At 39.0% G+C, this 27,099-nt stretch overlaps 2 protein-coding genes across 3 annotated transcripts in view; both read left to right on the top strand.

Moving 5' to 3' along the window:
* The window catches only part of LOC137031912 (adhesion G protein-coupled receptor E5-like), a 30,819-nt gene extending 18,129 nt beyond the window's left edge, over positions 1–12,690 (top strand). Inside the window, exons 1-14 of one of the 2 annotated variants that reach the window (XM_067403290.1) lie at positions 257–1,552; positions 2,869–2,997; positions 3,101–3,156; positions 3,578–3,667; positions 3,751–3,904; positions 4,005–4,121; positions 4,205–4,431; positions 5,078–5,248; positions 5,332–5,526; positions 6,626–6,843; positions 8,066–8,224; positions 8,314–8,485; positions 9,002–9,091; positions 9,354–12,690. In XM_067403290.1, the coding sequence (XP_067259391.1) occupies positions 1,492–1,552; positions 2,869–2,997; positions 3,101–3,156; positions 3,578–3,667; positions 3,751–3,904; positions 4,005–4,121; positions 4,205–4,431; positions 5,078–5,248; positions 5,332–5,526; positions 6,626–6,843; positions 8,066–8,224; positions 8,314–8,485; positions 9,002–9,091; positions 9,354–9,398 (1,884 nt within the window). In that variant the 5' untranslated portion in view covers positions 257–1,491 and the 3' untranslated portion in view covers positions 9,399–12,690. Of the gene's footprint in view, positions 1–256; positions 1,553–2,868; positions 2,998–3,100; positions 3,157–3,577; positions 3,668–3,750; positions 3,905–4,004; positions 4,122–4,204; positions 4,432–5,077; positions 5,249–5,331; positions 5,527–6,625; positions 6,844–8,065; positions 8,225–8,313; positions 8,486–9,001; positions 9,092–9,353 lie in introns of those variants that run through there. The other variant, XM_067403289.1, reaches the window with a different exon arrangement.
* A 3,719-nt stretch (positions 12,691–16,409) lies between these two features.
* LOC137032476 (adhesion G protein-coupled receptor E5-like) lies at positions 16,410–26,772 on the top strand. Its single transcript, XM_067404240.1, has 12 exons — positions 16,410–16,488; positions 17,362–17,448; positions 17,601–17,729; positions 17,855–17,904; positions 20,339–20,428; positions 20,521–20,668; positions 20,777–20,893; positions 20,959–21,161; positions 23,539–23,709; positions 23,801–23,995; positions 26,163–26,252; positions 26,330–26,772. Exons 1-12 carry the CDS (start codon positions 16,410–16,412, stop codon positions 26,372–26,374), a joined length of 1,404 nt encoding a protein of 467 aa, XP_067260341.1. The 3' UTR covers positions 26,375–26,772.
* The last annotated feature ends 327 nt before the right edge of the window (positions 26,773–27,099 follow it).

Genomic DNA, 27,099 nt, shown 5'->3' with positions numbered 1-27,099 from the left:
CTTTAGTAGACAGTTCGGAGCCGATTTAGTGATTAAGAAACAAAGTTCATCAGGTTAAAAGCGTTCTGGAAACTCCAAAGTTTATTGATTATCCTGATACGTGTGCATACGCTACACACGCTTGACCTGAGCATCACTGGTGTTTGGCACATATGGGGCACAGAGCTCTGGGAGCGAAGTGAGCTAACCCGAGAAAGGCTCAAAGGTAAAAACCTGAGCAAAAACTCTCGCTCCAAGACGAGAAAGGCCGTCTGAGCTCAACTCTGGAGGAATGGAGGCCCAAAACAGGATGAAATTCCACAGGAGGGGCCTGCAACACTCGACTCCATGACTTGATAATAATTAAGGAGCTTTTGGTGGAGAGATGCTCCAAGCTCAAACTAGACAAAGCTACTACCAAAGCTCTAGAGAGCGGATACTTCAGCATAGTGCTTTCCAGTCTCTAAACAAGAGAAAGTCTAATAACGCTCAAGGACAACCACAGGGAAGGCTTTTAACAAAAGCCTACAACACCTTGCTATTTGTCTGTGCCTAACACCATCAGGGAACTGAAGCTCAGCATATCACTTATACTCTAATATCAAGAGGAGTTTCAGCTCAACCTAGATACATTGAGGAGGCCGTAAGGCCTGCCACTTTCATTAATAGCCTAATGCAGAAGGCGGGCCCTGGCCAGGGACGACTTTCATAAAGAGAGAAGGCGTACTAGCATCACTAGCTGCTAGTCTTAAGCTGGAGCAGCTCTCCTAGGATTCTAGGAGGCTGAAAGCTACAGCTGAACCGCCTCTGTCAAAAAGATGTATTCATGAGTACAAGCCTAGGCCAGATATCGGGGCGGCCCAAAAGAAGGGCCAGCACACACGCACTTATGACCTTCCTGGAGCTCAATGAAGTGGAGACTTCAGTCCAACAACTCTGACCACCTTGAGCACAATGGAGTGGTGGCTTCAACAAAATGACCCTCCAAGTGAGAGGAAACCAACACACTCACCACAGGGAATGTCAAGGTGGATCACTTGAGGACATCAACTACCTGGAGCTCAGTGGAGCAGAGGCTTCTATAAAAACTCTCAAATGAGAGGAAGCGACATAATATAGGGTGATTGTCAAAGTGGCCTTGCAGTAGGCGAGTGTCAAAGACCTCAACTACCTAGAGCTCAAATGGAGCGGCAGCCTCGAATAGGGACTCTCAAACAGGAGGAAGCCAGCTCACTCATCCCAGGGTGATGTCAAGGGTGGCCCAGAGAGGGCCAACACCCATCGTCATGATCTATTTGGTGCTCGGGGGAGCAGAGGCTTCAGCATATCGCCTTCTACTCTCTAAGCAAAAGGAAACCGCTTCACTCAACCTAGGGAAGGTATCAAAGTCATGCATGTGTTTAAACAAACAACTCTTTTTAACGAGAAGAAGCCAGCCCACTCAACCCAGAAGGATTAACAGGGCGGCCCCGGAGGGCCGAACACCTGACATATCAACTACCTGAAGCTCAGATGAGCGACGGCCTAAAAAAACAACTCTCAGATCGAAAGGAGGCCATGCCATTCACTACAGGTGATATTTCGTTCTTAATGCTACCCGGTATTAAGGCCTCATAAAGAAAAGAGGCACATAGTAAGGGTGCCACGATAACCTTCCCTAATAATGAGAGCTCCAGGGCCCCAGTTTAAATGCCCCAATACATAAAACATAGAACAAACATCCCCTTATTCCTTTCTCCAGGGAGCTGAAGTCACTAAATTTGTAATGGCCCTCACAGAGAGAGAGGTAACTTAAAAGCTCAACCTGAGACAAAGAGCAGAGGCCTAAATGTAAAAGTGCATACTCTGCAGTCTGAAAGGATGCACTCGCTAAGAAGCGCTGTGCCGGATCCACAGACAGGTTCAAAAAGATGGAACCAACACATTATTGGTCCAGCCTCAGGCCTGGTGTGAAGGGTCTGGGATATAAAAGAATAAAAGCCCCCTATTATTCCTTTCTATAGGGAGCCGAGGTCACTAAATGTAACATGGTTCTCACGCCAGAAAAGGCAACCTGCAAAGCTCAACCTGTAACTACAGTAAATGGAGGGGATGTTGGAGTACAGCATAATCTGCCATCGTATATGTCCTGCCATATACAGACAGGACTGTTTTCTGCTTCATCCCACGCAACTATGGTTGCAAAGGAAAACACTCAAGTGCATGAAAACAGCCTTATACAGGCGAACGAGTGTGCTCCTGGTCCAAACAAACAATGCACAAGTAATGTGTGTGATAGATGTAAAGCTTGCACACAAACCTAAACAAACAAACCTCCAAATGTAAATAGAGCATTGCTTACTGATATAGAGGACGCATGCTAAATCAGCTAAACACTTTCATAACAAAAAACCTGTCCTGCTTCCCTCGAGAAGAGACAGACAAATGAGAGTGGAGCTTTCCTCTGCGGGAAACGCTCACAACGCGTGCCGACAGAACTCTCAAGCACTAGGCATGCATGCTCTTACAAAGATGCATGAGTCAAGTGTGTTACCAGGTAACTATACATGGATGTGCACACTGACTGAGATGTCTGTAAACAACCATTCTTACCTTTAAATAGCTCTTCGAACAAAACAGTCCCTGAAAAACGAAAGACGATGACCGTTCTCTAGGCGTTCCCCAAATGCTTTAATACGCAGTGCGAGTTCCATTTCGGAAGGGAACTAGTGTTTCCGACAACTAAAAAATTGGAATGGGTCAAATTGATCCGCCAACTTAAAATGTGGTCATTATGATGTGACCACATTCATGGACAACCTGAAGCATCTTCCCATAAGCTACACCGTTTTAAAATGACACAAACAGCACAGAGAATGTTCTCTCACCCATCTTCTCTCTCTCACACAGACATCAATGAGTGTAAAGATCCAGAAGTTTGCGGCACAAATGCCACCTGCTACAATCATCCAGGCGGATACAGCTGCAAATGTCACCAGGGTTACAGTAACTATGGCAACAACCAGTCAAAATGCATCGGTGAGAATTATAACAGTGGGGCAAACTATTATTCGCTTCATTTTAGATGCAGTTTTTAGGTTGTTCTGTTCATTATTTTGATCTTTGCTGTTGTTGTGCACAGAAATGAACTGTGATCAGTTTAAACCTGAGCCTGACGCTGGACACACACTGGACAAGGTAAAATGTGAACTTCTGCTTATTGTGACTGTTATAATTATTATTAGATGCCCAGCTAACATGGTTAAGATTATGTAAATGTTAAGATAAAATGTTCTTAAAATAACATTTATTGAACGTTCTTGATCATGACAATGAGAGAAAACATTCTGGGAACAATATTCTTGGAAGATCATAGTTATTCATCAACATTCTTATTGTTTTGACAGGAAATGTTCTTAGATCAACATCCCTTATGAAGGAATGTTGATCCCGGAAATGTTAACGTTGACATTCTTGGAATATTACCAAAAACTTTTAAATAATGTTCTAATCATGACAATACAACTGGACATTTTAATGGTTTAGAAACATTGCAAATCACTGTTCCCGCAAAGTTTTATAGACTCATAGATTCTGATTTCTGTGTGTCGTCTTTTAGTTGAAGAATTTGATGTCACTGTTGAAGAACAGCTGTGAGACTCTGAATGATCCACAAGCAGAACAGTTCACTGGAGAGATGTTACTGGAGGTTAAACACACTGCGTAATATATTCACACAGTAGTTTGTGTACTTGCGCTTTCACAGTGGCTGAATCAGTGTCTTTTCCACAGAACTTGTTCAATTCCACTGATGATCTGCTGTCGGATGGAAGCATCACTAGCGGAGAGATGTTGAGTCAGTTTCTGAATGCGGTGGAGAACAGCATACGTCTGATTGGACCTCAGCTTAGAGAGCCTGTGACCAGGATTGAGACGCACAACACCGGTGAGACACAAACATCATCTCAATGTGTTTAAAATATGAATACAATGAAAGAGATCCTGAGTACTGAAAGTCTTCTTCTGTATGATCATGTGAATCACAGTCGCTGAGGTTGCAGTCACGCGGAGTCAGACTCCGCCCACTGGGAGTGTCACTCTGAGCACAGACTCCACCCTCTTCAACACCAGCTGGGAGACAGTTGTAGGGAAATCATATCCAGGTACAAACACACACGAGCACATTCGTGTACGTATGAAAGCAGCAGCACATTCATGACCGGATGTGAATGTCGTTTTCCTGTAGGTTTTGCGTTTGTGGCGCTGGTCAGTTATAAAGATCTGAACTCATCCAGCGATCAGTTCCACAAGATCAGCAGAACATCACAGGAGCAGGAGAGCAGAGAGAGATCAGATGTGAAGGGGAAAAACGTCACTTACCAGCTCAACTCGAATGTGGTGACGGCCGTCGTCAGTAATCCAGAAACCAAACAGCTGTCTGAGCCGGTGATGCTCATCTTCACTCACACGGAGGTGAGGATCCCGACCAGCACAACGACTGGAAAAACTATAGCCGCGTTTCCACCACATGAACTTTCCCCAGGAACTATAGGGACTTTGGGGTGGTACTCAGTGTGTTTTGAATGCAGGGACTAGGGTCTAAATGGAGTTCCAGGTAAAATTTCCGCTTCAGAAAGTCCCTGCTCACGAGGTAGTACTTTTTCAAAGTTCAGGAACTTTCGGGGGTGGGACTTGGGCACTAAACATGCTGATTGGTCTGGTTTTTTCATCCTGTTGTGGTGCGTGCAGTTAGTTGTTTGCTATTCGAATCAATAACGGAGTTTAAAAAGTACGACCAATGGAACAACGACGATGTTTAGGCTTTATTAAACTTATAAAGCAGAGGATGAAATCCAGCGGGAACTGGAAAGCCGCATGCAGTCGATCTTCACCGGATTAATCTTCTTGGTACTTTAGACCATGATGTAAACATAGACAGCAACAGGTCTAGGGGGAAAAAAGTTCCTGGGACAAATTGTTCCGGGTAATTTCGGTGGAAAAGGGACTTTTCCCTGTATAAAATTCCAGTTTAAGCTGGATTCTAGCTGGTTTACCAGCTACCGTGTCACATTAAAAGCAACTTGATCATCTTAAGTATCTGGTCTTCTCACTTCTTCAGGAGAGGGCGGAGTCTGGGTGTGTGGCTTACTCCTGTGTGTTCTGGAATGAGGCTGAGGGGGCGTGGTCTGGGCGGGGCTGTGAGAGGGCGTGGTCTAATGGCACTCACACAGGCTGTTCCTGCTCTCATCTCAGTAGCTTCGCTGTGCTGATGGCCCTTTATCCCATACAGGTACATCTGTGACCCAGAAAATCTGAGATTATACATATTTTAGATCAAATGTTCATGATTTTTTCCCTTTTCCTCTCCTCCAGGACTCGTTTGAGCTGGTGTTGATCACACGTGTGGGTTTAGGTCTGTCTCTGGTCTGTTTATTTCTCTGCATCCTGACGTTCCGTTTCTGCCGCTCAATCCAAGGAACCCGAAACAGCATTCATCTTCATCTGAGCGTGTGCCTCTTCATCGCAGACCTCGTCTTCCTCTGCGGGATCTCCAGCACTCACAACAGGGTGTGTGACTTATATGGGCCGTTCCACAGCAAACTGCTGTCCCACAACCAAAAAAACGCATTTAAAATGCATTTAAGTATTCAAATTTGGATGTTTAAAAAGATCCTTTGATTATCTATTGAATACCATAATAATATTTAAAATCGGTAAGCTTAATATACATAAAATCATCATTTATTGGGTACTTTCAATGGGGAGGTGGCTGTCCCGAACCCAAACCCCTAAATATCATCATGTCTAGATGCAGGTCCTTCATCTCATCTGGATACGACCTGGATCTGTCAGACTGCGCCAAACCTCGGGATAAAACAGCGAGAGACTAATATTAGCGTAGACGCCATTCTTCTGATGATGTAGCGAGTACTTCCGGTGTTATGGGAAGTGTTCCCGGTTCCGGCTGACCTAATCTATGCAGCCTAACAATTTATATGATTTGAATGATAGAAGCAGATAATGTTTTATGTGTATGGCAAGAGAGATGTGTTTTTAGTCTAGATTTAAACTGACAGAGTGTGTCTGCTTCCCGAACAGTGATAATGTGTTCAAAAGTCTGAAAATCTGTGTGAAACTTTAAGGAACGCTACTACCCAACACCTTTTTCTGCAGTTAAGCAAACTTCGTTGGGTGTTATTCCATAAAATTTAGCTGTGCTAGCTAACCGTGTGCTGATTAGCATCTTTGAGCGGCTCAAAAGTGTCGAAAAACTTCACCACGTTTCGGTAGTGACATCATTGTTTTGGTAGCAACAAAAGGGAACAAATAATTGTTTATTTGGTGGAAATAAACACAATTTCTGTACAGTTACGCAAATCATTAGAATTTTAGTATGTTTTATTATGCAAATCATTAGTGTTTTAGTATGCGAGTTAAGGTGATGTGGTCACTACCGAAACATGGGATGTTTTGTCAAAAATAAAGTAACTGTACAATTACTAGAAATGTGTGCCTTGGATATTACACAATTTGCATACATACAAAATTTGTGGAAAAAGCTCTGGCTTTGAACCAACTCTGTAGAATGGCCCATATTTTCTGTCTTTGAAGTCCAAAAGTTAGACTTTAATGTCAAGAACCAATGTTGATTGTGTTTGTCTCTCAGGTAGCGTGTTCGATTGTGGCCGGCCTGCTTCATTACCTCTTCTTGTCTGCGTTTTGCTGGATGCTGCTGGAGGGGGTTCAGCTCTACAGGATGGTTGTGCTGGTGTTTGACACCACAATAAAACATCTCTACATGTATGTGGTGGGATACGGAGTCCCTCTCGTCATCGTCATTATCTCTGCCATCTCTTATCCGCGGGGATACGGCACTGATCGACAGTGAGTTTCTGAATCCAGTGCTGTGTGTGTACAACATCTCTCAGGTCTCTGAATCAGCCCTATTTTAAGATTTATTGTAGCTTTATTATTGTTTTATTCATTTTTTTTAAATTCGATTTTATTTTTATTTTTGGTAATTTTAGTTAGACTTTTAGTAATTGTAATATAATTTTTTAATACTTCTGTTTGTTTAATTTATTTTAGTTTTATTCATTTCCAGTTAATAATTTTAGTGCTTCAGCTTAAGTTACTTTAGTTACTTGATGGTCAAACATCAACTCAGAAGCTGTAAATCCAGATGAATCATTCACAGAGTGTCTGATGACTCCAGTGAGGTTCCAGTCACAGTGTGTTGTCATCGTAGCGTTCACTGCGCTTATCGGGATTTATCAGATACATTAGACCTGCAGTCTCACTGTACTTTCTGTGCAAGAGCAAAGAAGGCCTGCAGAGCATGACGACATCATGCTGTTATCATTAACTAAAATGAAAACCATAAAAAATGTCAATACTCAAATAAACAAAAAAGTTAAATAAAAACTGGGGGGAAAACTTAGTTCATTTAGCTGGTGGCAAATGCACCATTTCTTATTTTTTCTCTTATTTTTTAACTTATAGTACTGATATATGTAAAACTAAAACTGAAATAAACTGAATAAAAACTATAGAAATATTTAAAAAACCTATAAAAATGAACATTTTTGATACTTAAAATAATAAAAAGTTGCCAAAGCAAAATTTTACCTTTGTATTTAGTTTAACTTGAAGTGCTAAATCTAAATCTGAAATAAAAAATAATAAAGACTCTACAGATATATTTTTAATTTTTTTTTATAAAAATGGCAAACACAACAACAAAATTACTAAAAATATAAAAAACACTTTTGATACTTAAACTGAAATAAAATTAAATATTTAAAAAATAAAATTTTATTTCAGCTTGTTGCTAATGCAAAATTCCTCATTTTTATTTAACTTGAAGTACTAAAATAACTAAAGCTGAAATAAAAATGACAAATGCAAAAATTAATAAAACTTAAAACTTCAAATGGAATATGTAAAACTAAAAACAAATTCAAAATATTAATAACTATAGCAGTTTATTACTAAATTTACTTGTACTAAGATAAAATAGTACAAACTTGAATACAGTCAAAAGATGAATTAGCCACAGGAAGTCTTCTGTGTGTGTGTGTGTGACTGATTTATCATTCTGTTCCAGCTGTTGGCTCTCTCTTGATGGTTATTTCCTCTTGAGTTTTTTCATACCCGTCTGCATCATCGTCATCCTCAACTGTTTTGTCTTCATCATAACTGTGTGGAAACTGGCTAAAAAAATGTCCAGTCTCAATCCAGACCTCTCCAAACTCAAACAGATCAGGTGCGTGTGTTATTTTACTATCATTCATAAACTATTCTAGTTTTTATGAGTCCGTTTTCAATTGTTTTGATGAATTATATTTTCTGTAGGAGTTTTACAGTGACCTCAGTGGCTCAGTTGTGTGTTCTCGGCGGGACGTGGATCTTTGGCTTCTTCCTCTTCCAGGACAAAGGGACTGAAGTCATGTTGTACCTCTTCATCATCTTCAACAGCTTTCAGGGGGTGTTCATCTTCATCATGCACTGCCTGATGTCCAAACTGGTACTTAAAACACAACATGACAACAGAAAACACATGATGAATTGACTCAAACGCACTGAAGGTTTGGTAACAGTGGTTTGTTTTAGACTTCAAGTCACATCTCACAGTTTAAAGTGACAGTTTAGCTTTTATTTTGACAGCGCCATGACTTTTTTATTTTGACTTTTGATTTTGGTTTTATTTAATCTTTAAAATATTGATTTCAAACTATGTTGCGCTATAATGCAAGTGCAGAAGCGGCTGTACAGAGTTAAATTTGAGGTCAAAGAGACGAGGATGACGCTCTACATATCACTTATTTATCAAATTCAAATGATTTCTTTCATATTTTATAATTATTTCTAATTTAGTAAATACGTAAAATAAATCGAAATTTCATTGCAGCAATTGTTATGCATAAATTAAATTGTGTAATATCATATCAACCACTAGGGTTTGAACAGAAACCTATGGCAAGTTATTGTTTAGTCAAATTATTTTTATCATTTATTTTGGCTGTTGTGTCGCCCCCTTCAGGCCATGACAGAGTATTACTATTGGTTTGGCCAAATGTGCCTGCAAAAGAAGAATGGAGAATACAGTACCAGCCAGTCCAGCAGCAGTCAGGTACGTTAAGCCGAAGTACACTTCGGTTTTTACGCATATGCGAGGCTCCGCATACAGTGCAGATAATGCAAGTTTCGCCTGTGTGGACCGCTATTAAATGGAGTATATTTTGACAGGCTACACGTTCAACTGTGTAAAAAAAGTATATTTTGAGCCTTAAGGCTTTTGGGCTAAGTGTGTTTGAATGATTTAAAACAGATTTTTAGACATTAAAGCAGCGTTTGTGGCTTCAGCTTCTTCACTCTTCCTTTGACTTTGACAGAAACCGCTGCGGAGTGACAACAGCACAGGAGAGTCACAGATATGAAGTCCTGATGGATGTTTACAAACTCTTGAACGCAAGACAATATCTGCGACAAACCAAGACTTCTCACAAAGCTTCAGTTCAACCTTTCCAGTCAGAAGATCTTCGTATTGCTTTCCATCCGTCTGTTCAGGAAGATTGCAGATGTGGGTTCATCAAACATCTGTTTCTGGAGACGGAGTTAAAGGTCTGTCATGGGAACGGCTGAAACGGATCACTCCATTAAATGAGTTAAATATTCAGGATGCTTCTGTATTGGGCTTTACTTTGTTGTGCAGGTGGAGGGTCTTACATTTTATATCGTGCACATGGTGGCAGCTTTAAAATAATCAATGTTTTATTGTATCGAGGGAGACGTTTGCATGATTATATCATAAAAACAGTTAAAAGCCTTAAAGGACTCATGAACTGGGTTGTTTTATTACTTTGGTGCACTTATACTGTTAGTATGTATTTTACATCAAAAATGGTCATAATTTTAGAAATAAAAGACATTTTCCTACCCTGATTTTAGCCTCTGATTTGAACGCTCTGTTTTAAGGGGCGTGTCTCTGTGAGACTTCAGTGTAAACGCCCACTGCTGTGATTGGCTGACATCTTTGAATATGAAATCGCCAAGTATTACTTCTGAAAACACTTCGAATATTTTTACTATTACAGCTCTCATGGTTAATTAATCGTGAAAAGTGTTGCATCTATGACGTTATATGTAGATCTAAGGCATTATATTTAGATCGTGGCATGAAAGGTTGCAGTGATGAACACTGTAGTCGATCACAGACATGAAAGCAGTGATCTCGTCATTGCAACTCAATTTCTGCATACTAACCAATGCTTTCATTATAACAGTGCAAACGTGATATAACTAAGAGATTCGTTGAATAAAACGTGAGTTTTGGCGCGAGTCCAGTAAACTCAGTCACTGATAAACTCGCGCTGTTTGATTGACAGCTCCAGCAACTGTAAAGGGAGTGTTCTTTATATATATATATCATTTAATCACGGTTTAAATAACAGATTATTTTCATCCTACTAAGAGAAACAAGGTGAAGTTGAGCGTTTAGTCGCTGGTTTGATTTACTGACACACAGATAAACATGAATCATTAATATCAGGAGGCGGAGCTTCACCTAATGTCATAGAAAGGCACATTCCAGGATCAGTCGTTCTCTGGTGTCAATAAACGCTTTTATTGGACTAACAAGGAAGTTTTCAGTTCGGAAACGTACAAGATATTCTCAAGCTCAAGGAAAAGTTGATTTCTCAATTTATGACCCTTTAAAATGATCCCTCAGAAGCCTTAAAAATGAAAGTGAAATATAGTTGGGTTTTTAACAGTAGAGAGGGTTCATTTATGATTGCCGATCTCATGTTAAAAATAAATTCTGTCTGTTTGTGTACTAATATTTCATGAGTTTATTTTAAAACATTGAAAATGTATCATTTTGTCCAGTTATTATGCGGATGATCAACATCTTCACTGAGAAACGGTAGTTCTGCTCCATAATCTTATTTTTTTCTAGTTTCTGCCTCCATTACGCAGGAATGTAAAGAACACAACAACCAGCTGTTAACCCCAGTGAAATGTGTTTATATTGGTAAAGAATTAGAGGTCATGTGAAAAGGACAAATCAGCTCATTTATGAGTCTTATCAGCTAACTTATTACACTGTGGTAGCCTATGTCTTCGGGTCAGAGAGAGTGTTGTGAACAGCCAAATCTGTGTACATGAGAAGAAACGACCTCACTTTAACTACAACCAGTCTAGGTAAGTGACAGGGTTTTTAGCATGATAAGGGATCAGATTTTGAACTTGTATCTGTATATTCAAGCAATCGCTATGCCAAATATAAGTTGTAGCTACAGTAAAAGAGTGACCAAACTCTCAAAACGTGGATTACACCTGTGATGGGAGACGACTCGAAGGCTCTTTGTAAATATAACTAACTCTGAGAATACAGTCAAATGACTAAATTGAGATTGAATATAGGACTACTCCTGTCCATCATGTCCAAACTGGCCTGACCAGAACATCTGTGCAAAGTTCTGCATCATGTTCTACAATCTGCACGTCAAGAAAGTGTACTGTAGTTCTGTTTGAAGTTCAAGCGCAACACAAAGGCATTATTATTGACGTTCTTTGAATAAAAAAATAAATTGGAATATCTTGTTTTTATGTTAGTGTAAAAGAAAAAAAAAAAAGCTTAGAAAATAGACAAAATTCATCCTCAAAATCAGAAACAACGCAGAACACACATAGACAGAAATGAAGTGGCACACTTTAAAACATCCACAATGCATCATGCTCACATGTACACACACACAGAATCCATGTGCTTTATTTGCTCATTTGTTATTGCTGTTCAGTTCATCGCATTTTGATATTCATGTCGTGTACTTGTACTCAATGTCATATAACTGTTCATTTCTGTTATTTTTTGCTCTGTTAGTAACTTAAGTGTAGATTAAATTTGTAGAATTTAATGAAAAACATCTTTTAAATAAACGATAAACTCTATAGACTCCAACTTTTCTCTTTGTAACATCTTGTTGAGGTTTGATTCTAATCATACACTCAAAAAATAAATAAATAAATAAATAAATAACTCTTTGAACGAACATAAAAAAATCATATGATTAAGTTGCTTTATTTCAGCATTATGCAATTCTGTTATTCCAATTTAATGTACTTATGTTGGGTCAACTTAATTTATTAAGGTTGATTCAACTTATTTACTATGGTTGGGCACAGCTTAATTTAATAGTGTCAGCCCAGGTAATTTGCAATGTTTTGTAAAATAAATAAAAAGCAATAAATAAATAATAAATTGTTTTTATATACATTGATTAAATCTTCTTGTTTAATTTTGTGATTTACATAACTTTTGTGATGTTCTGTGTTAGAAATCTAGATGTGATACTGGACTCATCCTAAATTGCCTTAACCAAAAACATTGTAAAGCCTAAATTGATCATAAGTCCATTGGTGGCAATGGTTTTATAATCAACATATGCTTACAATGCTTTTGGAAATGCAACCCAGAGCAATACCACATTGATTACTTTCTTATAAAAAATAATTTGAAAGTATGTTAGCAGGTTCTCAACCCAAGTACAAGTGCAACAATTCACCACAATGGTAACCCTACAATTTTTAAATACCAACATAATCTAACAGTAAACATTAAAAAATCTTTCCATTTTCTCATCTTTCTAAAAACTGCTTAAAATAACACTTTATTTCAACATTTACACTCCTAGTTCAGCCCCTTTGCAAAGCATGATGGGAAGTGAAAATCCTGTTTGATTGAGTCCTGGTTGAGTTTACTTGATTGAAACATGTTATTCCAATATGAATTATGGATCAGTTTAACATGAATCAATCACATTTAACATTTAAACCAGAAAGCTGATACAATGGTGTTGAATCAAAATAAATTGTTTAAATAAACTGAACAGCATCAACAATCTTTTTTTTTTTTTTTTTTTTGAGTGTAATATAACTTTATTTTCTAAACTTTGACAAAAAAGTATTTTTTTATTGTTATAATAGATATGAATAGAATTCATATAGATATGAATCCAACTGCAAAAAAATTTGTGAAAAGATGTCTTTCAGTCAAATAGTGGAGCACTGCAGCCATCTACTGGTTAAAGTCATAATTTTTTACTTTTAAAACTGCTTTTTCCAAAAGATGGGCAAAAATCTTACACTAAACCATGTCAAATAGTATAAGTATAAATCAATAAGTTTTAAGTCAAGTTACCTTTATTTATATAGCGCCTTTTACAATGCAGATTGTTTCAAAGCAGATTTACTGTGATAACTGGTATATGGTATGCATACAATGGTGTCAATGCAGGCAGATCAAAACACTGTTGAATAGCAAATGTCAAGTGTCCCCAACTAAGCAAGCCAAAGGCGACAGCAGCAAATTTATTTTCCATTTATTTATGTAATAAATCCTCCAAAGTGCACAAATGCATAAAAACATTAATAAACTGAGTAAAACAGAAGGAGTGTACAACAAAAAAACAAACAGCTCCAGAGGGTTAAATATTCAAATGAGGCATTGTCTAATTAAATATGCACTAATTTGCATACCTTTCTAGAACAAAAATTTGAACATTGGATGAAGTCAGATTGAAAAATCTTGTTTAATTTATTTTACATATTGAAGTCAAGGGTTTTTACAGGGGGATTTTGGTCACTTCATACATCAGAAATAAATAAATAAATTAAATGTATATAATCGGGCAAATTATATGTGAATGAACCCCTTCACATGATGAATGAAAAGACAATGTTTTTGCCTGTATGTCTCCCCTTAATTTATTGACTGGCAAATATTCGACATATTTACCTGTTCTGTCATATCTGCTTGTTTTCTTTTACTGTATTTGCCATGTTTTTCTGTTGTATTGCTCTCATGCCAGGAAAATAGATTCATTTTTATAATTTTATTTTGTCATCATTATTTAGTTTTAAGAAAGTCATTGGTTCTTATAAACCTTGATGTCAAGACAATATCATTCTATCACATTCTTGTGGCAGTAATTGTTTTGGGTGAGTTTTGCAGAGCTTTATTGGGCTGGAAATCGTCACAGAATCGTCAAATCTGGCAACACTGCTGGAAATACAGTCAGAAAAGCAGCCAAAAGAGAACAACATCTCTCTTGACATGAACAGGAATAATACAGCAGAACGTAGTGGAAATTTATGTGCAGCTTGCTTGGAACAAATAACAGAGCTAGAGTTAACATTGAGCTTAAGACAGTCAGCAGGACATTTCTTGAGGTATTTCATACATCACAAAACTTCAAACAGCATAAAAATACTTAAAGACTTAAAGACTGTTTCCTAACATGGAGCTAAAGTGGACACTTCTTATGGGTGAGTAGCCTAGATGGTTTTACTCCGTTCACGTGTGTAGTAGTAAATATAGACTATGACGCACTGAAGTTGGAATAGTAGCCTAGTCAGACAACTGCTGGGAATGTGTGTCAGAGACAATCAAAACAGAGCTGTGCTTGTCTGTGTTAATCAAAGACTTCTTTAAGATCCACGATTTCTGTTGTTAGGAATTTGAAACCAGAGACTTACAGCGCAGTTATCGAAATCAATTTCTTTCTTTCTTATGAAATACAAAATAACTTCTTTTTGTACGATGTTAACCACCCAAATCCAGCACATGCTAGCAATTGTGAAGGTCCAAGTACGCATGTTTTTTGACTGATTTAAATTCCTCTTTTTTTCCCCCTTCATGTCAGTGTCTTTCCAACTTCAGTCCTGCTCTCGGGATCTAGTTGACGGAGGCCAGCTGGTGCAAATATGTAGACTATTAGAAAGAGTCAACTTAAAGTAGCCTACTTGGTCTGTTGGGGAATATTATACAAGTTAGCTCTGCAGCATTTATGATATTGATTTTTTTCAGAAAACAATTAGTCACAGAGGCCGTAGACAGAGCTCGACTTGTATTTTTCCTTTTAATGTATTTAACCTGTAATTGTGCCGAATAAGCCATTTAGAAGCAAATATGACCTTTTATGATTACAGTCATAAGGCTCGCGGTTTAACAATTTTCGCCTCATACACGTATAGAAAACAAAATAGGCCTATATAGTTTCTTCATAGTGGCACTCAAAATTAAGTTCACAAGCACAATAAATCAGTGTTTTGTGTTTCCTTTAAAAGTAGACCTATATCTGAACTAAATGTAGATGAAAAACGAAATTTAACAAACATTAAAAATGTTTTTTTTTATATAAACTAATGTGTAAAAAACTAATATGTACGCCCCCAATATTTGCATATGCCAGCCCATGTTCAAGGCATTACACAAGGGCAGCCAGTATTAAGGTCTGGATCTGTGCACAGCTGAATCATCAGACAAGGTAAGCAAGCAAGAACAATAGTGAAAAATGGCAGATGGAGCAATAATAACTGACATGATCCATGATTACATGATATTTTTAGTGATATTTGTAAATTGTCTTTCTAAATGTTTTGTTAGCATGTTGCTAATGTACTGTTAAATGTGGTTAAAGTTACCATCATTTCTTACTGTATTCACGGAGACAAGAGCCGTCGCTATTTTCATTTTTAAACACTTGCAGTCTGTATAATTCATAAACACAACTTCATTCTTTATAAATCTCTCCAACAGTGTGTAATGTTAGCTTTAGCCACGGAGCACAGCCTCAAACTCATTCAGAATCAAATGTAAACATCCAAATAAATACCATACTCACATGATCCGATGTATGCATGTAGTATGCATGACGAACATTCTGTAAAGATCCATTTTGAGGGTTATATTAGCTGTGTGAACTTTGTTTATGCTGTTTAAGGTAGTCGCGAGCTCAGGGGCAGGAAGCGCGAGGATTTAAAGGGGCCGCAGCCTGAATCAGCGCATTTATAATTATGCCCCAAAATAGGCAATTAAAAAAATTAATTAAAAAAATCTATGGGGTATTTTGAGCTGAAACTTCACAGACACATTGTGACACTTGTATTACATCTTGTGAAAAAACATTCTACGGCACCTTTAAAATACATTTAACTTCTCGTCTACAAATTAATCACTCATTAAAGAAATCAAAACGAATATGGATCACTGAAAGATATGACCATTAACTTTTAAATTCTGAGAAGCCGCGAATTCCTGTGGAGGAATGTAGAGCACGGCTCAAACGTGCTGCACTCGCGCAGGGACACTGAAGCAAATTAAGCACAGATGTAGGCTATTTCTGTATGTTTTTGTTTGTTTACAATATGCTTATTCGGATTTGTAATGTTTGTCTCATCAAATGCGAATTGGCTGCAAATTGCAAACACATTTATTGTAAAATATATACTCTGCCCTCCAAAAGTTTGGAAACAGCCCAGGCAAAGTGTGATTTTGGACGATATCAGCATAAATCATAATTTTTTTTTTGGTGCAAATACATTACAGTAACTTCACATTATCATTGAAGACCAGCAATAATAATTTTCATTTTGATTACATCATAATGGCAATGTATACATGTCAAAGTCAGACATGCCCCTTTGCCAGCTGTGATGCTGGTTACTGGATTAAACTTGGCCCAGGTTTGTAAAAGATGTTTGGGTCAGCACACCTTAATAGCTTCAACAACTGTAATTTTGAGGAATCGAAAATATAAGTTTTTTTCTATGTAAAAACTGTTTATTCAATAAAATATGTTTTCATAGTTTGTGTTGTCCCTTATAAGTGCAAAATTATCACAAATTAAAAAGGATTCATGCCAACATTGTCCAAAAACCCCACTTTTCTAGGGCGTTTCCAAACTTTTGGAGGGCAGTGTGTATATATATATATATATATATATCACTAAGCTATTGTAAGTTTTACTAAAGCTGTATTTTTTTCTTCCCAGGTCTCTTTCTGCCGTCATGTAGTGGATGTCTCATTGGATTTAAACTTGTTAAAATGAAATGTGTTGGTAATTATGACCTTGTGGTTTGATTAAATAAATAAAAATATAACAGTTTGACTTATGAAGATTTTAATAATGGTCTACATCACTCAAAAGAGTGAATTTGTGTAACTTCCAGTCTTTTTAACTGTAGCTATAATGAAAGTTCTCCTTCCTCATTCCACTGTCTGTCTATTTTACAGATGAGGATGAGTGTGCGAGTTCACCAAGTGTGTGTGGCGATCACTCCGAGTGTTTTAATACACATGGAGGTTACTACTGTGCCTGTGATCCAGGGTTCCAAAAGAGCTTCCCAACAGGACTATGTTAAGGTATTACAGAGGACTGAGTCCACCTTGTACATTTAATTATTCTTTTAGCAGAAACTTTAATCCAAAATGACTTACAAAACATTGTAAAAGCATGTGAGCATAAAAGAAACAATATTTGTAGTACACCATAAGCTTAATTTATAATTATATATTAATGTTCTAAAACAATAATTGCTCTCTTTCCCTCCTGTCAGATATAAACAAGTGTCTTGACAATACATTTTCTGGCTCTGGTGATACGGAATTTGAGAGCTCACCTGGCCCTGAAGCCATATGTGAAGGTGCCTTTTATTTTTACTTTTTATTTTTATGGCCTATCAATTTAATTTGACATTTACCAGCACCACTGTCACATCAAATGAGCTGTGTATATTTATGTGTTAAAATGACATTAACAGAGAATTTTCTCTCATCCATCTTCTCTCTCTCACAGACATCGATGAGTGTAAAGATCCAGATGTTTGCAGCACAAACGGCACCTGCTACAATCATCCAGGCAGCTACAACTGCAAATGTCACCAGGGTTACAGTAACTACGGCAACAACCAGTCAAAATGCATCGGTGAGTGTATTAAACAGTGGGGATTGTTCTGTTCATTATGCAGCAGCTAATGAGAATATTGTAGAAGTTAATCAGTGCACTATAGTCTGTTTATTTATTTAGATCTTTGTGGTTGTTGTGCACAGAAATAGACTGTGATCAGTTTAAACCTGAGCCTGATGCAGAACCGGAGAAGGTACAATGTGAACTTCTGCTTATTATGATTATTATTATATGGCCAGCTAACAAGGCACATTTCCTTTTTTTTTTTTTACATTTTGTAAAGAAATTATGTGTTTAGATAAAATGTTAGTAAATTGACATTTAATGTTCTTTTATTATTATTATTATTATGTGATATACGTTCTCATTTTATTAAGTTTTTCAGGTGAGTCTAACAGCAGTATATGGGTAAGAAATACTACAGAAATTAAATAAAGTAATCAAATGTAAAATAGCACTGGATATTCTTTATTGTAAAAATTAAATACAGATTAATGCTTACGATTAAAGTTACAAAGGTTATTCAGTCAAGAGCAGAGAGTGATTTTCTCTGTGTATTTTGTTCTTTGATTAACAATGACACAGACAGCAGCAGGTTTGTTAGGCTGCTGTCACTTTAAGAGCTTATGCACAGATCCAATATACTGTTACACATCCTGCCTTTTCTTTCACAACTATTTGCGTTCCAAAACTGACTGTATTCACCTGGATACTCTGCTACTACCCCACTGGAATGATGGTCAAATACTCCTTAAACGTATGTTTACTGACACAACTGTACAAACACTGTATGACTCCAACACAATAACCAACATCACAATAATGATACAAAAATGATAGACATTAAACTCATTTACCTTATAACCCTCATGTGGGATGCACAAAAATACAATGGGGAGAGAAAACTATTATAGATTGCAAGCTGCGTCCTTCACAAAAGCGGATGCATGTACAAATAGCGGAAACAGGGCTATTTTGTGCGTTGAATCAATTTCAACATAAAAGTCCTTAAAGGCAGCTCAGTACAAAAAAGTCAGTACAGACTTTACAAATTCTCTTTAGCAAATTAGCGGTCCTTTACATTCTCACCAGCATGGGTATTTTGTCATAATTATGTGTGTATTTGGCCGTTTAAGTGCAATGAACGGAAAGTTTGGTACTCACAAGCTGTTTCAGAGGCGGCTATGTTTGCACTACTTAAATAGTCCAGTGGTGCATGCGCTTTCGGTGTGAGTGTGAAACATAGGAATGAGTAAAATTATGCGCATACATGGATTGCATCATGCTTCAAAATTCTTGCCCTGTAGAGGTTCGTTCACCCCATGTCATTATTGCCATAATTACGAGATTTCATCTTGTAAAAAGCGTTTACGGAATTACAGCTGGAAAGATAGGAATTTTCTGAGAGCTCCTACTTGTACCACCTGACTGCTGCAGATTAATTTAAGTGTTGATAGTGTTGCCTTAGAAACACATAATTCCCAGTCCAAGGATGTAAACAGCTCTGAATAGAATGTCATGTGTTGTCATCTTGAGATTACGGTAATTACGACATGACATGAGCACATTATGGATGTTTCAGTGTTGATACATATCGAAATATCGATATTTTTCACAACACTTCTTAGAACAATGTTCTAGAAGCGTCTTGTTTTTATTTGATGAACATTTTCATAACGTTGTGAGAAAACATTCTGAGAACAACATTCTCTGAACATCATTATGATGTTATTTGTACCTTATGATATTCTCATAAAATGTTCTTGAAAAAAAAATATTTTTGATATTTGCCGAAAGTAAACTTTCAATGAATGTACATTGTGAGTAAAGATAAGGTTAGGAAAATGTTGTACTAACATTATCATTGGATTTTAAAGGTGCTCTAAGTGATGTCATGCGTTTTTAGGCCAAAACATTTTTTGTCACATACAGCAAACATCTCCTCACTGTCCGCTAGCTGCCTGTCCCCTGAACACACTGTAAAAAAACGCGGTCTCTGTAGTCGCCACAAGCTCCGAAAACGGCAATAAAAACAAACTGGTGCAACCTGGACCACAAAACATAATAAACATGCTTCAGCCAATAACCGACAAGAATGCGCGTTCATGACTGTTTCAGGAAGCACGGAGGGGAGGGGGAGGAGGAGGAGGAGGGAGGGTCTAGCTAGCCTCTCTTTTGTTTGACAACACTTCGAACGTCAACAGGAAGTTACTCCGCCCAGGATCGCTTAGAGCACCTTTAAATAATGTTCTAATCATGTCAAGAAACTGGACATTTTAACATATTAGAGACATTGCAAATCTATAGAACATAAATTTGTTAGCTGCGTGGACAGATCAGACTCATATGCCAAATGTACACTGCAATAGAAGTGCTTCTGAAGTGGCAATTAGGTGACTTTGCACAGACTGTTTAATGCTGCTTAGAGGTGACACAAATGCATTTACACACAATTTTAACTGCAAACTGTTATACTAGGGGCTGATGTTGGTCAGGGCAGGAATAATTTAGTGTGGCTTTTATGCTGCATTGCGTCTTTACACAGAATTTTGAGCAGGCACAAAGCAGCCTTAATTCAGCTGTGTAAAGTTGCCTATAAACTCTGATTTCTGTGTGTCTTCTTTTAGTTGAAGCATTTGATGTCACTGATAAAGAACAGCTGTGAGTCACTGAATGATCCACAAGGAGAACAGTTAACTGGAGAGATGTTACTGGAGGTTAAGCACACACAACAAAATATATTCACATAGTAGATAGTGTTCATGCACTTTCACAGTGACTGAATGAATTTCACTGATTCATTCCACAGAACTTTTGCAATTCCACTGATAAACTGCTGAAAAACTTCGCTGATGGTGAGACATTGAGTAAGTTTCTGGACACGGTGGAGAACAGCATGCATCTGATCGGACCTCAACTTAAAGAGCCTGTGACCAGGATGGAGATGCACAACACCTGTGAGACAAAACATAATCTCAATGTGTTTAAAATATGCATAGAATAAAAGAGATCCTGAGTACTGAAAGTGCTGAAAGTGTTGTTCTGTATGATCATGTGAATCACAGTTGCTGAGGTTGCAGTCACACGGAATCAGACTCCACCCAGTGGGCATGTCATTTTGAGCTCAGACTCCGCCCTCTTCAACACCAGCTGGGAAACAGTTGTTGGGGAATCATATCCAGGTACAAACACACGTGCACATATATTAGCATCAACACATTCATGACAAGATGTTGTTTTCCTTTAGGTTTTGCGTTTGTGGCGCTGGTCAGTTTTAAAGATATGAACTCTTCCAGCGATCAGTTCCACAAGATCAGCAGAGAGAGATCAGATGATAAAGAGAGAAAAATCACTTATCAACTCAACTCAAAGGTGGTGACAGTCGTTGTCAGTAATCCAGAAACCAAACATTTTTCTGAGCCAGTGATACTCATCTTTACACACACGGAGGTGAAGATGTTAAACAGTTCAACAGTTACAAATAAATGTGTATACAACCAGGCTCCCTGAGAAGGGGAATGAGATGCTGACTCTTGCTATTGATGCTATAGGAAATGCCATCAGTGTGATCAGTGTCTGAAGCACATGTAAACAAACACCAGTAATCATTGGCAGGCATCAATCCATGACGTCAAATGCAGAGTGCCTGATAGTATAAAAGGTAGCCTGAGTACGTCAATGTTTTGTCTGAAGGAGGCACACAGTCAATTCCGAGGCATGGCAATGGCACAGCATCTCGTTCCCCTTCTCAGGGAATCTGGTTGTATTCGTAACCTGAGATGTTCCCTTTCAAAGTGGAACTTTGGCGCTGCGTCTTGGTGTTGACGCTATGGGGAGCCAAAACCCACTATGCCATGCTGAATACCTGCTTCACTAAGCTGTGAATATGAACAAACATAGTAGTCATAGCACTAAATTACTCTATAGAACCTAGCTGGAGTGAAGAGTGCGTCAACCCTGAAGGCAGACCCCACATGGTATGCAGGGCCCCACAGGCCTGTCATTCCTCTGCATATGCCTTGATATAAGCTGCAAGGTGGTAAGCAGAGGAGATGGACTTTTTTGATAACCTGTGACCCCAAGATCGAAGCTGCCACACTGAACCTCAAGGTGCAAACACCTGACTTCCAAGGAGGCATGCGGTCAAGCCTGAGGCATGGTAACAAGACACAGCATCTCGTTCCCCTTCTCAGGGAATCTGGTTGTATTCGCAACCTAAGATGTTCCCTTTCAAAGTGGAACTTCGGCGCTGCGTCTTGGTGTTAATGCTATGGGGAGCCAATACCCACTATGCCATGCTGAAGAAATGCCTGCTGCACTAAGCTGTGAATATGCACAAACATAATGGGCATAGCAATAAATAACTCTACAGAACCCAGCCGGAGCCAAGAGTGCGTCAACCCTAAGGGCACATCTTATGTGACTTGCAAAACGCTATATAGTGGTCCCTAAGCCAATATCCACAGGCATTAGGGGAAAACCCCCAAGCTTCTATGCTCCATAGCAAGGGAAGTCCTGGCTAGTGCAAATTTCCCCCCTCCCTTGCGTGACAGGCTTCAGCCCAAGGCCTCGATGCCTCCATGGTGTGCAGGGCCCCCAGACCTGCCGTGCCTCTGTATATGCATTGCCATAAGCTGTAAGGTGGTAAGCAGAGGACTTTTTTGATAACCTGCGCCCCCAAGATCAAAGCTGGTGCACTGCTTTAGCAGACACCTAGCCTGATCCTCAAGGTGTAAAAAGCCGACTTTCATCCCACAAGAATAAAGTCAAGCGAGAGGGGAGATCCCTCACCACGGTTCATCACAGTGAGCACATTCAGCTTCCTTGAGAGCTGAACATTCTCACCCGATTGGCAAGGTGGCAGCCTTCAAAGAGGATTCAGTTCTAGGGGAGAGATAGCTCGCATAAGCTTTTCAACTGGGGGACCCTCACATATCGCTGCTCACACAGCCTCTCCACACACCAATAGTTTGACTGCATGTGAGAGACTACACAAGCCAAATACAAATTCTTCCATTATTTTGACACCTCAATGTGGAGATCTAGAAGGAATAAAAAGCTCACAAACTTTTATGTGGGACAGTGGAGGAGGCGGATTAATAATAACACCTGCCTCAACTCCCTCTGCATCTAATTCCTCAGAATTAGACATGTGACATTGATCAGTCAGGTCAGAAGCGGCTTCCTGAACCGACATGAAAGCAACAGCGCTAGCAGGAGAAGGTCAAAAGGGAAAAACTCCCTTCAGACTCCTCTCTATGCTATGCCCACAATCCCCGCGATCGATCCTGCCCTGCTGCCCTGGCGGCCATGGGACCCAAACTGCAGGACTCCTCAAGAGAGAGTCAAGCATGGATGAAGCTTCCCACAGTGAACACATCACAAAGAATACATTCAGCTACCTCGAGAGCCGAACGGGCAAATGCTAGATTCTTATTTCTCAGGAGAAAATCAAGCAAGAACAGCTTCTTGAAAAGTGAAATGAGTGCATCCAGCTCCCTCTAAAGAGTCAAACGCACTCCAAAAGACTCTAATTTTACCCATGCACACAAACAAGCGGCTACTAAAGACAAAAAAGCTGACGAGTAACTTGGGCTCCCTTTTATACTCACGGGCGCTCCACGCGTCAACACCAAGACGCAGTGTCAAAGTTCCACTTTGAAAGGGAACTACCACATAAATGTACATTCCCTGTTTAAAATCTCTTTTAAGCTGGATTCTAGCTGGTTCTCCAGGTATTATACTATTTAATTGGCATTTTGTGCTGCATCCAACCTTTTATAGAACTTTTCAGGCAGGTGTTCATGTCTTCTTTTCACTTCTTCAGGAGAGGGTGGAGTCCTGGAGCATGGTTTACTCCTGTGTGTTCTGGAATGAGACTGAGGGGGCGTGGTCTGGGCGGGGCTGTGAGAAGGCGTGGTCTAATGACACTCATACAGGCTGTTCCTACTCTCACCTGAGTAGTTTCGCTCTGCTTATGGCCCTCTACCCTGTCCAGGTACATCTGTGACATATTTCAGGTTTTAGACTAAATTATGATGATATTAACCCACCAGTCTCTGTCTGTTTTTCCTCTTCCTTTCCTCCAGGACACGTTTGAGTTGGTGTTGATCACACGTGTGGGTTTAGTTCTGTCTCTGGTCTGTTTATTTCTCTGTATCCTGACGTTCCGGTTCTGCCGCTCAATTCAAGGAACCCGAAATACCATTCATCTTCACCTGAGTGTGTGCCTCTTCATCGCAGGCCTCGTCTTCCTTTGCGGGATCTCCAGTACTCACAACAGGGTGTGTTTGAATGAGAAAACTTAAGAACTTGATGACTATTTAAATCAACCGGGTTTGGTGTCTCGTCGCAAATCCAATGATGCTGATAGTGATGATTCTCTCTTACCCCCTTTCCACCAGCACGAACCAGGTGCTAGTTCAGAGCTAGTGCTAGTGCCAGTTCGGAGTTGGTTCAACTGATGAACCTTCTAAGAACCGGTTTTAAAACACGGCTCGCCGTAATTTGTATATAGAGGGAGATTACGATCGAGCTGCGATTAGCTCGATTAGCTGCTATTTCAAAAAGGGCGGTCACGGGTGTCTTGTTGGTCACAGTAACCCTGCCCCCAGCCCCTGACGCAAGAGGTTCTTACTTCTAGCCCAGCAACGTTTTGGTGCTACTTACGAACCACATTTCCTGGTTCGGAGCTGGTGCTTTGTGTGTCGAAAGACAAAGAACTCATTTAAAACTAGGCTCTGGCTCCGAACCAGCACTCAAACCAGCACCCCCGCCATCTGAACTATCATTAAAAACCACACTGTATTATTCTTTTACCTCACCTACACACACAAGTCTAGTGGGAGAGAAACGGTGCTGTCAGGTTCACTTTCACATAGTAGATGCAGCCCAAAGCATGTCACTTATAAGTCTGCATGTTCAACGTGTCTCTGTGTGAACGAATGGGGTTGTTTTGTCTACTACACAAATTCAAACACACATGACACTTACTGTGTTACATGAACTTCAGTCACTTCTGAGCTTTCTTCACCATTTCATTTGGAAAAACACGACAAACCCGGTGCCATGTGTTCCCCAGGTAAGCGACGCACCCGGCCATCCACGTGATGTAAAAGAAAAAGTGATTCATCAGACCAGGCCACCTTCTTCCATTGCTCCGTGGTCCAGTTCTGATGCTCACGTGTCACTGTTGGCTCTTTCGGCGGTGGACAGGGGTCAGCATGGGCACCCTGACTGGTCTGCAGCTATGCAGCTCCATACACAACAAACTGATGCACTGTGTATTCTGAAGCCTTTCTATCAGAACCAGCATTAACTTCTGGAGCAATTGGAGCTGTTGGATCGGACCACACAGGCCAGCCTTCACTGAGCCTCAGCCGCCCATGACCCTGTCGCCGGTTCACCACCGTTCCTTCCTTGGAGCACTTTTGATAGATACTGACCACTGCAGACCGGGAACACCCCACAAGAGCTGCAGTTTTGGAGATGCTCTGACCCAGTCATCTAGCCATCACAATCCTTGTCAAACCCGCTCAAATCCTTACACTTGCCCATTTTTCCTGCTTCTAACACATCAACTTTGAGGACAAAATGTTCACTTGCTGCCTAATATATCCCACCCGCTAACAAGTGCCGTGATGAGGAGATCATCAGTGTTATTCACTTCACCTGTCAGTGCTCATGATGTTATGCCTGATAGGTGCAGCAAGAGACCATCTCTGTCCCAGACAAAACCTAAAGTAATTTAATAATTATGACTGCGTGGTGAACCTATGAACCAAACATGTATTTAAACAACTATCACTTTGTGTTGTTGTCCAGATAAAATGACAAAGGAAAACAGACATAAATTTTAGCTGTATTATTTGTGACCCCTTCAAAAATTGCTCTTGAGAAATTTTTTGTTTATTGTCTACCCCAACATTTAGATGAAATTTACACCCCTGGCACCAGTGCACGATTCTAGTAAAGTACACAGCTTGAGTGAATACAGCTGCACACACTTTTCTATTTAGCAAACCAAAAGCCTATAGCATGCAAATGACTCAAATCGAAACTACTGCGGGACAGCTTGCCACTTAAGCACAACTGATGTGAACAGCTGTACGAATAACAGAGCGCTTTTCATATTCTAATTACAAATAAATACAATCAATATATAAATGAGAATACAAATATAAAATAAATAGTAAACAAATTATTATTTGCTATAGCATCAAATAACAATCGCAATGACAGACACATAAAACTGGGTGACTAATCACTTCTCATATATAACAGATTTATATCGGCAATCCTACTCCATAAGATATCCGTTTCAGCATCAGTAATCAAAAAAATCTATATTCTGAGTGGATCCGGTAGGGTTGGACCAGAAACAAGCAGTAAATTTTTGTTTAGTCATATAATTTTTATCATTTATTTTGGCTGTTGTGTCGCCCCCTTCAGGTCAGGACGGAGTATTACAACCTGTTTGGCCAAATGTGCCCACAAAAGAAGAAAGGAGAATACAGTACCAGCCAGTCCAACAGCACTCGGGTACGTGAGTGCATTTTTGGGGGTGTTTTAAAGCAGCTTTTGTGGCTTCAGCTTCATTTTTCCTTTGACTTTGATAGAAACCGCTGCGGAGTGACGGCAGCACAGCAGAGTCCCAGATGTAAAGTCCTGATGGATGAACACAAGATTGCAGATGTATCTGTTACTGGAGATGGAGTTATAGGTCTGTCATGGGAACAGCTAAAACGGATCACTCCATTAAACGGATAAAGTATTTAGGTTGCTTCTGTCTTCAGGTTACAATTGTTGTTTGTTGTGCAGGTGGAGGGTTTTACATTTTATACCTTGCAAAGGGAGCTTTTTTTAAAATATTAAATGTTTTATAGCATGGAGGGTGATCTTGATATGATTATGTCATAAAAACAGTTTAAAAGTATTACAATAATGCCTCAGAAGTCTGAAAAAAATTGTTAATTTATGATGGTTTTACCATACATAAATGGTCTTATCAGTTATAATGCATGATTTTAAAAATAATTGTGATTTCTGTGTACTAAAATTTCCTGAGTTTATTTTAAAATGTATTAAAATGTATTTTGTTAAAATCCTTTTGTCCTGTTATTATGATGATGATCAAACTATAAACATCTTTGCTGATAAACAGTAGTTCTGATTTTTAGTGCTCCATTTTTTTTTTCTAGTCTGTTTTTATCTTATCTTTTTATCTGCCTCCACTACACGGGAATGTAAATACTGCAATGATCAACAGTTAACCTGAGTGAAAGTATTATTATATTATATTATATTATATTATATTATATTATATTATATTATATTATATTATATTATATTATTGGTAAAGATTTATAGGTCATGTGTGAAAAGGACA

Source organism: Chanodichthys erythropterus, chromosome 12 (assembly GCF_024489055.1).
Source record: "Chanodichthys erythropterus isolate Z2021 chromosome 12, ASM2448905v1, whole genome shotgun sequence".
NCBI classification, from domain to species: domain Eukaryota; kingdom Metazoa; phylum Chordata; class Actinopteri; order Cypriniformes; family Xenocyprididae; genus Chanodichthys; species Chanodichthys erythropterus.
Note: the sequence above shows the minus strand (reverse complement) of the source record. Positions and strands in the feature narration are given on the sequence as shown.